General features: G+C 44.6%; 1 protein-coding gene across 5 annotated transcripts in view; it reads left to right on the top strand.

Moving 5' to 3' along the window:
• The window catches only part of LOC105068968 (tumor necrosis factor receptor superfamily member 10A), a 37,439-nt gene that overhangs the window by 16,041 nt on the left and 3,853 nt on the right, over positions 1–17,545 (top strand). For 2 of the 5 annotated variants that reach the window (XM_074355628.1, XM_045516653.2), the window contains exons 2-8: positions 9,638–9,740; positions 10,601–10,714; positions 11,441–11,552; positions 12,559–12,821; positions 13,362–13,393; positions 13,846–14,028; positions 16,647–16,719. In XM_074355628.1, coding sequence (XP_074211729.1) covers positions 9,638–9,740; positions 10,601–10,714; positions 11,441–11,552; positions 12,559–12,821; positions 13,362–13,393; positions 13,846–14,028; positions 16,647–16,719 — 880 coding nt within the window. Of the gene's footprint in view, positions 1–1,200; positions 1,695–9,637; positions 9,741–10,600; positions 10,715–11,440; positions 11,553–12,558; positions 12,822–13,361; positions 13,394–13,845; positions 14,029–16,646; positions 16,720–17,545 lie in introns of those variants that run through there. The other 3 variants (XM_045516654.2, XM_045516655.2, XM_010954972.3) reach the window with 3 other exon arrangements.

Here is a 17,545-nt window from a genome sequence, read left to right on the forward strand (position 1 = left end):
TAAGCATTCCTTTTTCTTTCTCTTTATTTTGTATCATTAAATCTGACATGTACTGTAACAGACTTTGCTAGAACTTTTTTTTTTTAATCAAGTATTTGTAGCTGCATTGTGTCATCAAATGCTCATACACCCTGTAGGGTAGAAAGCCCAGGGCCAACAAAGAAGAGGGGAGAGATTCTGGCTTGGAAACAGCACTGTGGAGTCCATGGCAAGAGCCCACAGATATCAGAGGCTCAATGCAGATACTGGAGGATGAGAGGGAGGATAGGGAAAGACTATGGGAACTTGGAGGAGTGAGCTGGGGGGGTTGGTAACTACTTGGCCCTGGCAAATTAGGGAGATGGGACAGTGCAGGGTGACTTAGACACCTGTCTCTGAGCCTGGTGACAGGAAATACTGGACTGTGAATGGTGACCCCAGTTTTTGAAATCAGGGCCCTGTTACCATGGAATCATGAAGATTAAAAATAGGACTTGGGTATACTCATCTACAAAATAAAGTGTTTGACCTACATAGTTACAGCCAGGCCACCTTCTTTCTCCTGGATGCCACTTACATAGAGAGGGGGGTTGCTATTTACCAGACTCCAAATATTCTATCATGTAGAACTTCAGGTTTATAAAATAAGAGTGATAAAAGTAAATTTAGACAACCAAGCTAATATACTGATTAATTGAGGTCCTTAAAAAGGAGTTCACAATAGGAAAATATGATGTTCATCCTTTGCTTCTAAATAAATACTTATTTGTAATTCGATAGTAAATTGATCATTAACCCACACTTACATGAATATGCCCAGGGCAAAAAGTCTCCAGGGTCTGGTTCATTCTCCCAGCACTTAAATCTGGAATGTGCAGGTCAATCTGACAATCCGCTGATTTTTCTAACAATTCAAGGCTTCATGGTTGACAGTTCACTCTCTACAATACGTCCTGGGCACCCCTTCTGTGCCTCGCAGGGCTGCCCGCGCTCGGGGGACCGTCGGGGGTCTCCTTCCTGGGAGTCGGTGTCGTCAGGCCTGCTGCGGGCCCTGATCAGTGAAGAGTGGGGAGGAGTAGCGATGGGGGTGAGCAGGAGGCAGTAGTTGGAAGGCTGGGGGTAGTTCAGAGTTTAGGAATGGGTGGGGCATTTTCCCGGAAGGGGGCAGAGACAGGAACTTTGAGCAGATACTTAATCTCCACCCTGCTCACCATAGAGTATTTGGGACATGCCCTGTCCCCGTTTCCCAATGGCGCAAACGCGACTGAATGAAACCGCATCCCGGGGTGTATCGGTCGCCAGAGCCGGGAGTCTCCCCACTGGCCTCGCGGGCCTCCGCTCCTGAGCCACATGTGATTGGCTAGACCTGGCTAATGTTTACATAAACCCGACTGTATAAAGTAGGCATTTGCTCATTCGTGCGCCCGAGTAGCGCAACCGCAAGGTATTCAAGTAGTGGCAGGCTGGGTCAGTAGACCTTAGACTCCAGTCCCGCGCATCTGCCAAGCGGCAGGGACAATCCAGTGCCCCACGAAAGACATTGCCGATTCCTGATGGCTCTGCAGGCGGTCACTCCGCAGTGGCCGGGATTGCGAGCGCTCCCCGACCGCACCGGGCAGCGGGGACAGAGCGCACCAGCCCTCTCGGGCGCCCAGGCCGGGCGCACCCCTGGCCTCAGGGCTCTCATCTTCACCGTCTTGGGCTTCGTGCTGTTGGTGAGTCCCCGCTGCGTGTCTTGGCTCGGGAAGGCGCGCCTCGCGGCCGGGAGGGAGTCCTGCCCCGATCATGGGGCATGTCGGGGCAGGACCCACCCGGGCAAAGTCGGGGTAAGAGCCCGGAAGGACCGACCGCGGCCCAGAAGACGAGTCCGCGCTCTGGCTCCAGGTCCTTGCGGGGTCCGGCCTCCAGACTGGTCTCAGGCCCGTCGAGCTTCAGAGAGTGAGAGATCGTCTTTTCTTTCTTTCTCTTGCCCTTTCCTCCTTCCAGATCCTCTTCACTCTTTCTCTCTCTTCATTTTGCCCTACATTTAAATTTTTTAAAGTTTTATTTTATTGAGTTATAGTCAGTTTACAGTATTATGCCCTACGTTTAAATTCTAAAACTCAAATCGATGAACTGTGTAGGCACCTCCCCCCCTGCCCCCACTGCTGCCTTAGCACCTTAAAGTTCCTTATCCTGAAAGATCTTTTAATCTTGGGAGCAGTCTTTAAAGTTGCTTCCTGTTCTGGCACAATATGCTGTGCAGAAACTCAACCAGATTCTCACCACTTACTTTAGGAAGCCGGGTTGGAGGCTCTGGGTACGATTTACCGGTCTTGGTGTGCATCCTGAAGACATTTATTACTGAAAAAAATGCGCACACTTTCACTGCTTTTCCAGATTGTTGGAGGCTCTTTTCGAAGTTTCTTTGTTCAAAAAAAAAGAGCCAAACAAGGTTACAGGAATCATGAAATGTATGTTTTCATTGAAGAAATTAGTGCTAGAATCAGAAAACCAATAATATTTTGTATTCACAAAAAATTTAGAATTAGTTTTTAAAATATCAGCTTGTAATAGGTAGGGCCATTTTGAATACTATTTGATGGATGGCTCTGGGTGGGTGTAGGCACTGTCAAGTACCCAGGTAGCCATGTGCACTGTCTATTGGGTAACTCCTTAGAAGTGGAATTGTGGTGTCAGTGGGTTAGATAATTTCATACTTTTGTTTAGGTAATGACGAACTGTCCGTCAGAAGAAGACTGTACCATTTTAACTCACACCAAGAGTCCACAAGTGTGCCTGTTTGCCTACACCCCTGCTACACTGAACTTGAATCCTTTGCTAGTCTAAGAAGTCAAAATGTGACAGACACATAGTGCTGTGGTTTGATTCCTCGGTGCCCATGGAGATTTTCAAGGATCCATGACATCTCTAAGACTAAGAGTAGATGACCAAGAGACCCTAGATTAGGCAGCAGGGGAGGGGGCGGGAGGACTGCAGTCCCAGCTCTGCACTTGAATAGTGTCACTCAGGACCAGTTACTGCCCCCAGCCCTGCCTGTCATGAGATGAGGCCCATGTCCTCGGGCTCTTGGGAGGATGACATCAGATGAGGTCCAGAGCTGAGCTTGGTCCTCACCCAGGTCCTTGCTCTGCATGTGTGATGTGGCCCGATTTCTGTTCTAGGTCTTCCACCTCAGGTTTCTCTCTTTAGAAGTGGGAACTGTGAGGTTCAGAGGCTCAGAAGCTCAGTCAGGCCATATGAGTTCTAGGACTGCAGCTGGAGACAGCGGGCCAGCTCTGCCCCTTCCAGCTCTGGGGGACTCTGGGTTTCCGCTCATTTATGTAAAGGGGAGGAGCTGAAAGTCTGCCAGGGCATGTGGAAATGGAGGCGCTGTGTGGGCGCTGTGTGAGGCTGTGGGAGGATAAATCACATCCTCAGGGCTGGTGTCAGTCTTCTGGTGCTGTGAGGGCCACAGGGTACATGGTATCCTCCTACCCGCTCAGTTGCTGCCACCTGCTTATATTGGCACCATGGTGTCAGCTCCCTTGGGTGGGGCAGGAGCTTTTGAAGGACAGGGTGGAGGGCTATGCTGGAGTGGGTCACGGAGGAACACGGAGGAACCCAAGGTGCAGCTGATGACAGTGATGGCAGTGCAGGGCCTCAGGCCTAGTGCATCCAATGACTTCAGATGTCCTGTCTGGTGAGCACCTTGCACAGGTGCAGTGTGAAGAGTGAGCAGGAAAGGTATCCATCCAGGAGGCTGGTCACCAATTATGCTGGCTGAGAAATCTCACAATCTGCTGTCAGTAGACCAGAGAACCAGGAAAGTGGGTGGAATAATTCAGGCCGAGTTTGAAGGCCTAAGAACCAGGGGTGCCAATGTGTAGATTCTAGTCCAGGTAGAAGGTCTGAGAATCAAAAGCACCAAAAGCAGTAGAAGAGGGATGCCCCAGCTTAAGTGATCAGACAGGGCTGAATTCTCCCTTCCTGTGTTTCGGTTCCATTCAGGCCCACGAAGGACTGGATGATGTTCACTCATCATCCTGCTTTACTGAATCCACTGATTCATATGTTAATTTCATATAAAAACACCTCACACACACACACACACACACAGAAATAATGCTTAGCCAAATTTTGGCCACACTGACGGGGTCAAGATCACACATGAAATTAACCACAATAGTGTGGTTTTCTTTACATTGGGGTTTGTTCAATTTCTTTGACCTTTGGCTTTATAGTTTATAACTAACTTGGAAGATTTAGGCCATTATTTCTTCAAATAGTTTGTCATCTCTCTTTAATGGAACCCCAAATGCATTTATGTAGGAATCCTTGATATTGTCCAGAGCTAATTATTTAGGACCTGTTCATTTTTTCCTTCATTTTCTCTTTATATTTCATTTTGGATAGTTCCTATCGCTCTGTCTTCAAGTTCATTGATCTTCTGCAGTACCTAATCTGCTGTTAACTCCATCCAGAGTATTTTTCATTACAGATACTGAATTTTTTTAATATTGACAAGTTTCATTTGAGCCTTTTTAATATCTTCCATCTCTCTCCTGATCATGTTCATGTTTTCTTTGATATCTGTGGGTATATTTATATGATTTAGATGACCTGTTTTAAGTTCTTTGTCTAAATTCCATTATTTCTGTCAGTGGTAACAATGTCATGCTGAGGGATGGCCTAGATCTATAAGTTCCTGAAACCAGGGATCCAGTTTTCCCTGGGTGGGCATTGATCACACCAGGACTTTTATTTTATTTTATTTTTTAATTTATTTTTTGGAAGGTGGAGGTGGTAATTAGGTTTATTTATTTTATTCATTAATTTTTTAGTGGAGGTACTGGGGATTGAACCCAGGACCCTGTGCATGCTAAGCATGCACTCTACCGCTGAGCTATACCCTCCCCTACATCAGCACTTTTAAAGATAATTGTTTGCCCATTGGAAAGTGAACCAGATGTGTGCATGTTCTCTAACTTGGTGAAATTTAATTAGAAAGCAATTTAAAAAAAAACCTATAAAGCCCCCAAATTTTTGATTATGAACCACATACTTTAAAATTATTTATGGTTCAAAAAACAAATCAAAATGGGAATTTTAAAATAGTCACCAAAATATAACAATAAAAATATGACACATCAAAACTTGTAGGATGCTGCTAAAATGGTGCTTAGATGAAAATGTATAGTTTTCATGCTTTCATTAGATAAAACGGGGTAGATTAAATGAGGAATGACTTCTCATGGTATGGAGTTCTTTTGGAGGGGTGATGGAATGTTCTAAAATTCATTCTAGTTGTGGTTGTATGACTCTATGAATATATTAAAACAATTGAAATGTATACTTTAAATGAGTGGTTTATATGAGTAATTATAATTAGTAATTATGTGAATTATATCTTACTAACACTGTTAAGAAAAAAAAAGAAATATATAAAATCTATGACCTGAAGACCATATTCATATATATATGAAAAATTTAATATATATATATATATATAAAATATAAATGTATTTCTTATTACATCACAAATACAAGCAATAAAAGAACTGACAAAATGGAAAGCTGGTTTTCTGAAAGGATCAACAAAATTAATAAACCTCTAACTAAACTAACAAAAAAAGAGTGAGAACAAAAAATACTACTTATCAGGAATTAATGATGGATATCAATCAACTCTGTATCCATTAAAAAGATATAAAGGGAATTTTATGAAAAACGTTATGCCAATAAATTAGATGACTTGGATGAAATGGATAAGTTCCATGAAAAATAATACTTAGCAAAATGGACACAATATGAAGATATAACCTGAACTATCCTGTACCTATTTATGAATTGCAATTCATTATTTAAAACCTTATCACAAAGAAAACTGTAGGCCCACGCAATTTCACTGGTAAATTCTATAAACATTTATGGAAGAAATCACACCAATCTTACACAAATTCTTTCAGAAAACATTAGAGTTCTTCCGTAGTTTATGAAGCCAGCATAACCTTAATACCTAAACCTAACAAAAACATTTGAAAAGAAGAAAAATACTTTTCAATATCCTTCCTAAAAACAGAGGCAAAAATTCCTTACCAAAACTAATAGTAAGGGGGGAGGGTATAGCTCAAGTGGTAGAGGGCATGCTTAGGAGGCCGGAGGTCCTGGATTCAATCCCCAGTACCTCCTCCAAATATAAATAAATAAGCCTAATTACCTCCCCCTCATGAAACAAACAAACAAACAAAAAAGAAAAGAAAAGAAAAACAAATAGTAAACTCCATACAGCAATATTTAAAGAAGAAAACATATCAGGGTTAATCTCAAGAATAAGTGTTGGATTAACATCTGAAAATTAATCAGTGCTTTTCACTATATTAGTGTGAAGGAGAAAAACTATATTAACAGCTTAACACATACATAAAAAGCATTTGACAACCCTTAACCCCCTTTCATGATAAAAGCTCTCATTAATTTCAGGGCAGAAGACAAGTTCCTCCATCTTATGAAGGCCACTTCCTCTTGGTGTCACAATGGCAGATTAGGATAATCTAAGAAGGGGCCTGAGAAATGTTCTGTGGTAACCCGAACGTTCCGTGATCTAGAGAGAAGATTTGGGTTTCACAAGAGTATGCTTTTTTTTTTAAAAAAAACACTTTGAGTGGTACCCTTAAGAACTGTGCATTTCTGTCTTTGTAAATATTAACAATGAAAAAAATATTAAGGGTTGCAGACATCTGAATTTCATCATAGAAATAAGGCAGTTAGATGAATGGACAGAGGGATGGTTAGAGAAAGAAATACGTGCTAAAGCAAATATAGCAAAATATTAGTTACAGAATCTAGGTGGTGAGAATATGGGAGTTCACCGTACAAGTTTTTAAACTTTGTTGGATGCTTGAAAACGTTCGTAATAAAATGTTGAGGGAAGGAGTCTGTGAGAGGAGAACCAGGGAAGACAGGAGGGAATAGGATTGTGAGGGCTGGGAAAGGAGATTCCACTCGCCTGTGGGCACTCGGAGGAGGTGCAGCCTGGGGAAGGGGTGACTTGGGGGACACACGTGATTTTAGTTGTCCCCAGACACTGGATGACTTTTATGTGGAAGAGGCTGCATTTTACTGTGGGTAGACCCAGAAAGTTGAACTGGGCTCAACGTGAGCTGTTTCCATTTTAACTTTTTCTTTCTTTTTTTTGTTTAATTTAACACACCCTTCAAAATCAGAACGTTAACATCAACGCATTACTACCATCTAAACCTCAGACTCCACTCAGATTTTTTTGACTGTCCCCATTTTGTCATTTTTAGCACGGAGACCTTGACCACATACCCTGAACTGCTGTTTGCTTTCTCTGTGTGGCTCTTTGGTATTTTGTGGGACACTGACAGTCTCCTTTTGGGGACAGCTTGTCAGGTTTAAACTGGAAGTTCATTACTCAAAGTGCGATTCTGTATTCTGATTTTGAAAAAGTGTTCACAGAGTATAACCTTCACTTGTAAAAATATGTGTGTCTGAGAGAGAGAGAGCCTGAGAGAGTATTCACACACGTGGTCAAACAGAAGAACCAAAATACACAAAATAATGAATGTTTTCTCTAATCAAGAGGAACCCTGTGGTTTCTGCATTCTTATAAAAACTTTCCTTGCCCACATTTTTTGGAATAAACGTATTTTATTATAAAAGAAAAGAATACTGGAAAAAATTTAAATGTAACTTACTTGCTAGCACCAAAGGCCAAGGGACGGACATGAATAGAAAAGAATAAGAAGTTAGAACAAATAATCCTAAAATTTATATGAAATCACAAAAGACCCAGAATTACCAAAGCATTACTGAAGAAAAAGAATGAAGCTGAAGGAATAACCCTCCCAGACTCCAGACAATACTACAGAGCTACAGTTATCAAAACAGCATGGTATTGGTACAAAAACAGACACATGGATCAACTGAACAGAATAGAGAGACCAGAAATAAACATAAACATTTGGTCAATTAATCTTTGACAAAGGAGGCAAGAACATACAATGGAGTAAAGACAATCTCTTTAGCAAATGGCGCTGGGAGAACTGGACAGCTGCATGTAAATCAATGAAGTTAGACTACTCCCTCACACCATACATAAAAATAAACTCAAAATGGCTTAAACACTTAAACATAAGACAAGACACCATAAACCTCTTAGAAGAAAATGTAGGCAAAACATTATCCAACAAAAATCTCAGCAGTGTTCTCCTAGGTCAGTCTACCCAAGCAATAGAAATAAAAGCAAAAATGAACAAATGGGTCCTAATTAAACTTATAAGCTTTTGCACAGCAAAGGAAACCATAAGCAAAACAAAAGGACAACCTACAGAATGAGAAAAAGTATTTGCAAAAGATGAGACTGACAGGGGCTTAATCTCCAGAATATATAAACAGCTCATACAACTTAAAAATAAAAAACCAAACAACCCAATCCAAAAATGGGCAGAAGACCTAAATAAGCAATTCTCCAATGAAGACATAGGAGTGGCCAAGAGGCACATGAAAAAATGCTCAATATTGCTAATTATCAGAGAAATGCAAATCAAAAGTACAATGAGGTGTTACCTCACATGTCAGAATGGCCATCATTCAAAAGTCCACAAACGATAAATGCTGGAGAGGCTGTGGAGAAAAGGGAACCCTCCTACATTGTTGGTGGGAATGTAGTTTGGTGCAGCCACTATAGAAAACAGTATGGAGATTGCTCAAAAAACTAAAAATAGACTTACCATATGATCCAGCAATCCCACCCTGAGCATATATCCAGAGGGAACCTTAATTCAAAAAGACACATGCACCCCAATGTTCAGAGCAGCACTATTGACAATAGCCAGCACATGGAAACAACCTAAATGTCTATCAACAGATGACTGGATAAAGAAGCTGTGGTATATTTGTACAATGGAATACTATTCAGCCATAAAAAGAATAAAATAATGTCATTTGCAGCAAGAAGGATGAACCTGGAGAATGTCATTCTAAGTGAAGTAAGCCAGAAAAAGAAAGAAAAATACTACATGATATCACTTATATGTGTAATCTAAAAAAAAAAAGACAAACGAACTTATTTACAAAACAAAACAGACTCACATAGAAAACAAACTTACAGTTACCAGAGGGGAAGTGGGTGGGAAGGGATGAATTGGAAGTTTGAGATTTACAGATACGAATATATAAAAAATAAACAAGTTTATACTGCATAGCACAGGGAACTATATTCAGTATCTTGTAACTTACAGTGAAAGAGAACATGAAAATGAATATATGTATGTTCCTACATGACTGAACTATTGTGCTGTACACCAGAATTTGACACAACACTGTAAACTGATTATACTTCAATAAAAATATATATTAAAAAAAAGAAGAAACCAACCTTGTTGACAACTTGATATTAGACTTCCAGCCTCCCACACTGTGAGAAAATAAATGTCTGTTGTTTAAGCCAAAAATAAAGAAAGAAAAGAAAAGAAAAGAAAGAAGTCTTCCCAATGTAAAAAGGAAAAGAAAAGAAAAGAATGAGTTTAGAGCTGGAAGAAAGGTCCCAGTTCTGCTCAGTTTTGCAGGCTGAGGTCAAGGGAATGTGGGATGGATCCTGGGAGGGATGACAGTCTGGAAGCCACTCATGCCTGTCCCTGCTTTGTCCCCATAGGCTGCAGCTGCCTTAGCCACAGCCACAGGGCAGGACCGCATTCACCAGCAATTAGCTGCCTCACCAGGATCGAAGCGCAGCTTCTGGAAGTTGTGTCCACCAGGTAAATTCTCAGACTGATCTCCAACCCTTACCCTACCCTCATCTCCACGTCTTTCTGGCCTTCTGATCCCTGCAGTTCTGGTTCTTATTTCACGGGTACTCACTGGAAGCCTTCTGTGTGCCAGGCACTGTGCTAGCGGAGGGAACAAGGGCCCTGCCCTCCTGGAGCTCTCCTCCTTAGATGGTACCCAGACAGAGGGCTGAACATGAAAGTCAGAGAGATGAGACCTGTCATGAGAATAACTGAGTGATGGATGGGACAGAGATGAGGTTGGTGAGACCTCCTGGGCATGGTGACTCGGATGCAGAGAGCCACTCGCTGGTGCAGAGAGCCAGGGAGAGTGCTCCTGAGAGGGCCCCCAGGAACTATCACCACAGGGGGCAGGGCTGGGCTTGTTTGAGCAAAGCCAGGGGGCAGCTGGGGTGAGTGGAGGGTGAAGAGGTCACAGGGACAGCTGAGGGGCAGATAGCACACCCCGAACACTGTGAAGGGAGCACAGGTTTTATTTATTTACGTAGTAAAGTAAAATATCAATGTTTTATGTGGATTACGCATTGAATTGATACTGTGTTGGGATCTCTTAGGTTAAAAAATACATGTTAAAATTAATTTAAACCCCTTTTTTTTTAGTCTCTAATACACCAACTATGAAAGTAAGTTTTAACCTGGCTTGTACTATATTTCTGCTGGCAGTGCTGGTCTAAGGTATGTGGTAAATGTAGAATTAAAAGATGAAGGTCAGGTAAAGGAGAGTTGCCCATTGGGATTTCACTGATGGCCAAAAGGGGCATCCCCGGCCACACTGCCTGCTCTGGGAATCCTGTGGGGATTTACTCACCAGCTCTTTCCTTCCTTGCCAGGATCTCATATGGCAGAAGCCAGTGGAGAGTGTATACGGTGCACGGATGGGGTGGATTACACCAGTCATTCAAACGCCCTGTCTTCTTGCTTACTGTGTAGGGGCTGCAAACCAGGTACAGAGCATGTGGCCCCCATGCCTACAGTAAGGGTGTTGGGTGATAAGATGGGATGTGAATGAAACCGCGAGTCAGAAACCTGATTTCAAGCCCACCTAGGTCTTCATATTACTCTGTCTTAGGTCAGTAAAATCAATGAAAACAGAAATTATTTGTATAATGTATGCCAAAGGGTAGGGAAATCTTTCAGAACATCACTTGAAAGGAGGGGAGTAATCTGTCCCTTGACAGAGGGGCTGCACAGTTACAGCACAGAAGGCCTGGGTCAGGGGATAGGGCTGGGTTTGAGCTGGGTGGCAGGTCTGGCCCCTCTGAGCCCTGTGCCCTCTGTTCTGGATCTCAGCCTCTCTCAACCTTCATGACCTAAGGTCCTTCCACCTCTCCAGCAGGGCTACGTGTTGGGAAGTTGCCCAAGGGTTCCTCTCCATCCAGAGTGGCTCAGATTCCATCTCCCCCCACCCCACCTCTTGTTCCTGATTTGTGTCCTAAAACATTTCTCTTCCCAACCCCGATCTGATATGTCATGACCCTTTATACTCCTCTACTGGTGACAGGTGAACAGCGGCTGCCCTTTGTGTGCTCTGTGTGTGTGGCTATAGGAAATGGCCCACGAATTTCCTCTTGAACTGAGGAGAGCTGAGTGGGTGGGGGTCTGGGTGGTGAAGGAGGGTTAAGGGACATGTGAGGTAAACACATCCCCACCTCCTTAACTTTGGTCTCCAGGGGAAGAAGAGAAAAGTCCCTGCACCGCAACCAAGGACACCGAGTGTCAGTGCAAACCTGACACTTTCCGTGGAAGAGACTCCCCTGAATTCTGCCACAAGTGCAGCACCAGGTGAGACACTGGAGCCTAGGAGGCTCCAAGCCCACAGAGGACTCGAGTTCCATGTACCCCTTCCTCTCTCCTGCCTCCACGCAGCACCCGCCACCCACAACCTCAGGGCTCCCCCATGCATGTGGGTCTCCTGAGCCTGCAGCAGCCTTCCTTGTCCATCTGCATGTCCCACACGGCTCCCTCAGCGGCCCGTTCCCACGATCCTAAGCATGGGTTCCCTTGGCCGGGTTGAGTATCTCATTGGGCACTGTAGGCCACTGATGAAGGATCACAGAAATGATTTATTTTGTTTTGAAATCTGAGTGAAAATGGAATGGAATCCACCTGGCTTATAAAATCTTTATTCCAATTGTGATAAATTTCTTAATGCTTTCTTATTAGGGAAAGGGCCTATGAAGACAAAGCCATAGCCAAGTCATGATGAGACCCAGCATGTAGCTCCTTCAAGGTTCCCAGAAAGCCCTGGGACACTCAGCTGGCCTCACATCCAGCCCTTGTTCCCTCAATAAGACCTGAATCTTTCCTATTTGGAGATTTAGGGACCGGTAGGAGTTAGGTCTTCTGTGATGCTCCAGTGTTGGCTGTGATTGGTAGGAAGAGTCAAAGGTGGAGGACAAAGGGTCCTTGTGTTAAAGCTGGACTGGAGGATGAGGCTCAGCCTGTGCCCAAACCCTTCTGACCCTTGACCTGGATGAGGCCCCCCCTCACCCGGGCTCCCCCTGCAGCCCAGGGAGGTCCAGTGCAGGCCTTGCAGAGAAGACCCAGCTCCTGAAGGGGCAGCTCAGCACACTCAGCCGGAGCCCTCAGGGCAGAAGTGCGCAAGCCCAGATCCTTCTCCCACCCAACACGGGGGAGTGAGGGACCCGACCCTGCAGACAGGAGAAGCCTGCCCCTCCTCCACTGTCTTGTCAGGGGACACTGGGTGGGAGTTTGCTCCCTGTTTGTCTCCATCTGGCCAGCTTTCACTGACAGAGCCCCTCCATGTCCTCCCTGTGTCTGTACCTAGGTGCCCCAATGGGATGGTCGTGGCCACGCCCTGTACGCCCTGGAGTGACCTGCAGTGTGTGGACCAAGAATCAGGTACCCAGGTCAATGGGGAGGCCCTGGTTCCTGGAAAGCCAGTGACCATGAGCCTGGGACTGCCCACCACTCCTTCTCCCTCCTCAGGCAATTCACAGCTGGTGCCTGGAATTGTAACTGCCTTTGTCCTGCTGGGGCTGGTGCTGGTTCTGATGACTGCATATCGTTTCCGGAAGTTCATCCTTCAAGGTGAGGTACCGGGAAGGAAGGGGAGGCCCTGGCCCCCTCTTTCATCTCCCCTGTCTTCCTGTTCTTCCTGGCCTGGCTCTGATCTTGTTCCCTGTGATACCCATCCACCTCCCTCCTCCCACCTCACCTGCTCCTGTGGGTGCCAGGATCACATCAGTCCCCCATCTTGGCTGATGGACCCCCCATCCTCCTGGCCAAGTCCAGAGCATCAAGGCCAATTCTTAGTATCGCCAGGGCAGAGAGGTGGTGAGCACCTTGACTGGGTGACAGGAGTCAGGAGGAGAGGGTCAGGGCGTCTTGTACGGCTTTGTTTAGCAGACTCCAACAGAGATTTTACATATGTTTCATTTTATTCCTTTTTCCCTCTTCTCTTCTCCCTCCCCAGGGGCTCCCCAGAGTTGGAATGGCCCCCTCCTTGTCACCAGGCCCAGGGCTCCTTGTTCAGTGCCTGAGCCCCCAGCCCACACCCTGTCTCCCAGGGAGGGAGGTGCTGCAAGAGGGCCCTCCCCACTGCTAAGGTGGAAGCTTCTTCTCTTCTAGGTTGTGGAGTGGACCCCAAGTGCATGGAAAAAGTGAGTTGGTCTCTCCAGGACCTGGTGGCATCAGGCCCTCAGGAACTGCTTCCCATCCACAACAAGGCCCCAGTCTATGCTGTGCTGTGGCCCCTGGCTCTCTAAAGTGGCCTGGGGACTCTGGGCTGACTGTAGGAGAGCAACTGGTCCATTTGAGCAGCCCAGAGGCTTTTTGGCAGCGCTAGCCCTGTCCTTCTTACTGCCTGTGGGACACCCGTACCCATAACCCTGGACCCTGGGGCATGGGGGTGTCAGGCAGGGGTGCTAAACCCCGCTTAGCACAGCACCAGGGTCCTGGTACCAGCAGTAGATTCCTGAGTGTGCTGTCTGTGCCCACCTAGGGGAGGGGTACAGCATGAGGATAGGTGGGGAGGCAAAACCCACCATGTTCCCTGTTACCCTGCAGGGGTATATAGGTATGGACTCCTGAGTCAGCTCTTTGCCTTCCCAAGGTCTTTTTCTGGCGCTCACATCCCCCAAGAGGGCCTGAGCCTCTAGACAATGCTCGCAACAACATGCTGATCAACAGAGAATCACTGTCCACTCTGGTCTCTGAGCAGGAGACAGAAGACCAGGAGCAGGCCAACCTGACACATGTTATGGTGCAGTCCCCGGGGGAAGCAGAGCGTCTGCTGGTGAGTATGTGACGGCCCCCCTGCTTGCCCGGGAGTGTGGGAGATAGAGGGAAAGGCCGATGCCGGTCAGATCTCCTATCCCATGGGGAAGCTGGTGAGTATGTGACGGCCCCCCTGCTTGCCCGGGAGTGTGGGAGATAGAGGGAAAGGCCGATGCCGGTCAGATCTCCTATCCCATGGGGAAGTGGTGATGGAGGGAAAGAAATCAGGGTCCTGAAGGGGGAAGGGAGCCCACCCCTGCTGTGGTAGACTGTCAGCTCTATGCAACGTTACCCTACTTATTATCTGTCTTGTTCTCACCACATCCCTGGTGTCTAGCACAGGGCAGCCAAACAGTGGTCACTCCCTTGTTGAATGATGGAATTCGAGCAACATATTTTCCTGTGTGGTGGTTCCATAAATTTAAGTCATTCCTCATGCTGTTAGGAATTTCACTTATTTCAATATTATTAAGTTGAATCTATTTGAAAATTAGTGGTTGTCTCAGTGTTTTGGGGGTGGCTTCCTAGGAGAAGTAAAATGTCTTTGTCAGTGTATAAAAGTATTTTCACACACACAGACATTTACAGTTTTGCATCATATCATTTCAGTTGTTTTGATATGACATATATTTCTTTTTTGGTAACTGGGAAAAAACTGAGATAAACTTGTATCTTTCTGTTTTGACAATTTTCAAATGATTGTTGTCTTGTTGTTAGAGGCTTTCTAAGAAGACATGCTCTTATGCCAATGAGTACATGCATATGTGTTTTTTCATTTGATCTAATATTTCAATGTGTAGAATGTTATATGTTAATTAATTAAATTTATTGATAAAGCAATTTTTTTCATTGCTCAGCTTTCAAAGTCCTTCTTCGAATCAAAGATAAGATAAAATTCTCTAATTTCCTAGGTAGGCTTTTTTAATGATGTGATTTGTACCATAGAGCTTAGAAGCTAAATCATGCATTTAGTGACATGATAGGACCCAAGGAGCTCCCTGAAGTGTTGAGTCATCATCTTGTCCCAATATCCCATTTAGCTGCTGACTCTCCCATTCTCCTCAGCTTACCAGTCAAATGCTTATATGACAGTGATCTCTTTTCACCTGTTTTTCTTTTCTGTTCTTTTCTTGTCTCAACACCTCATAAGAAAACAGTAATAAAGACAAGTTATAAAACAGGAAGCCAACAATCAAAAATGGTCAATAATCCCCCCATCCAACTGAATCACCTTGACATTGTTTCAAAGTGCTCACTACATATGCACAGTAAGAAAATTTACGTAGTACAGTAAGGTTCTCAGTGAGTAGTGAAATCCTCCTGCTGTCTTTCCCCAGCTCCCTGGCTCTTTTGATTTATGGTGACTAGTAGAGAGAATTTCTTGTGGTTCTTTGCCTATATCTTTATGTATATGCCGACACTGTCTCTATATGTATATTGACACGTGCATATGTATCCCTGTATATTTTCTTTCCACTAAAATGATATTCTGTGTAATAGTCTACTATGAAAATTTGTTTTACTCTCTGATAGAGAAAATTCCTCTTCTCTACTTTTTAAAATTTTATTATTTTAACCCAGATAAATTTTAGAATTATTTTCTAAGATTTCCTCTTCCCCCCCAAAATTTATTGCAGTTTTACAGTATTACCTTAAATTTATAAGTTAATCTAGGAAGAACTGAGATCTTTTCAATATTCTGTGTTGCCCTTATGAAGAGAGCTAGCATTTCAAGTCAAGGGTTTTATAATACCTCAACTAGATGTATGTTTTTCTTTGGTAAATTTCTCCCATTTCTTGTTGGGCTGTGTCTTTGTATTACAAGTGTTCTGAACCTTATGAGTTTATCCAACTCTTGTAATTCTCTGTGTAATTTATTATCTGCTACAATTTTTAACATTTATCTACGCACACATTCACATGTAAGTACTGCTGATGGATTGTGCTGCTGTTTGGGGACGCCTAGAGCAGGCAGGCGTTTTGGTCTTGATTGGACTTTGTCAGAGAGGCCTCCAGTGTCACCACTGAGGATGATGCTGGCTCTTTTTCATATGGGAAATCTTATCATATGGGTATAGCCTCCTATTCTGAGGTATTTTTTAAAACACAGAATTGGCATTTGAATTTATCAAATGGTTTTTCAGTGTCCATGGAGAAAATGTAATGATTTCATGCCCCTAGTTAGACTATTGGTATGGTGATTTTTTACTGATCAAAGCACCTTTGCACTTGTGGAATAAGCTTTACTCCTATATTCCAAAGTGTCCTCATATATATTCTTCATTTGAGTCACATAGAGCTTGGAGGGAGTGTCTGTCTTCTGACGTGGTGGGTGGGAAAGGACTAGAAGGAGCAGAAGGGACTGTGGAGGGTGGGAATGTTCTGTGTCTTGACTGGGTGATGGCTGCTCTGCTGTATACAGTTGGATAAGAAGTGAGCATTACTGCAGGGAAAATTTCCCTCCATGAGCACAGGAGCCTGTGAACTGCTCAGGGTGGGAGGTTCCTCTCCGTATCCATGGAGACCCAGGAGGGGAGGTGGCTGCCCAGGTCACACCGTGGGCTGGTTGCTAGGCTAGTTCTCTGAAATCCAGGAACTCTCACTAAGACCAAGGCTATTTCCCACTACATTTCACAGGAACCAGCAGGAGCTGAAGAGTCTCAGATTAGAATGATGCTGGTTCCAGCAAATGATGTGGACTCCATTGAAGGTGAGTGTTTTCTCCAGGACAGTGGAGCAGGAATGGAGGGAGAAGGGACAGTGTCCTACCTGCCGTCTCCATATTGTTAGGGCAACTCACAGCAGGGGACGGCTTGTTCCTGGGCCTTCAGAACTCTAAATCCATCTCTCCCCTCCTCTACACCCCTCTGTCCCCTACCAGTGTCCCCTAACACTTCCCATTCCTTCCCTCCTCCTCCCTTGCTGCTCGGGCCAGGTTCGCCCACACTGAGGCACCTAAGGGACTGTGCTGCCCAGCAGGGCACCCACTGGCCCCAGGGGACTGTGGAGCACCTGACCTGTGGCTAGGCCAAATTCGATGAGCTGTGGTATAACTAGATACTGTGTTTCAAAGAATTGGTAGAAAAAAAGGAATGTAATAGGTCTCACTAACAATTTTTTGTATACTGATTACATACATATTGAAATAAAAAATTTTAGAATATATTGAGTTAATATTTTATGAAAATTAGAATTTTTTGTTACTTTTTTCAGTGCAGCTGTTAGAGAATATAAACTTGTATTCAGTGCCCACCTTATGTACCTATGGACAGTGGTGTGCACTGCATTTCACCCACATCGCATTGAATCCCCGGTTCACTCCTACGACATGGGTAGTGCTGGCTCCATCTTACAGTTAAATTCTTGCTCAGAGTCTGTTCGTCCCCATCTAGCTCTCCCACAGCGTCAGTCAGTGAGGCCGAGCTGGGTACAAGGCCAGAGACCTTCCCACCGCCAGGCCCTTGCTCTGTCCACAGAGCAGATGCGGCAGCCGGGAGCCCTTACTCTCATGAGATGGGCAGGTGCCCTCCTCTGAG

This window comes from Camelus bactrianus, chromosome 31 (genome assembly GCF_048773025.1).
Source record: "Camelus bactrianus isolate YW-2024 breed Bactrian camel chromosome 31, ASM4877302v1, whole genome shotgun sequence".
Lineage (NCBI taxonomy): Eukaryota > Metazoa > Chordata > Mammalia > Artiodactyla > Camelidae > Camelus > Camelus bactrianus.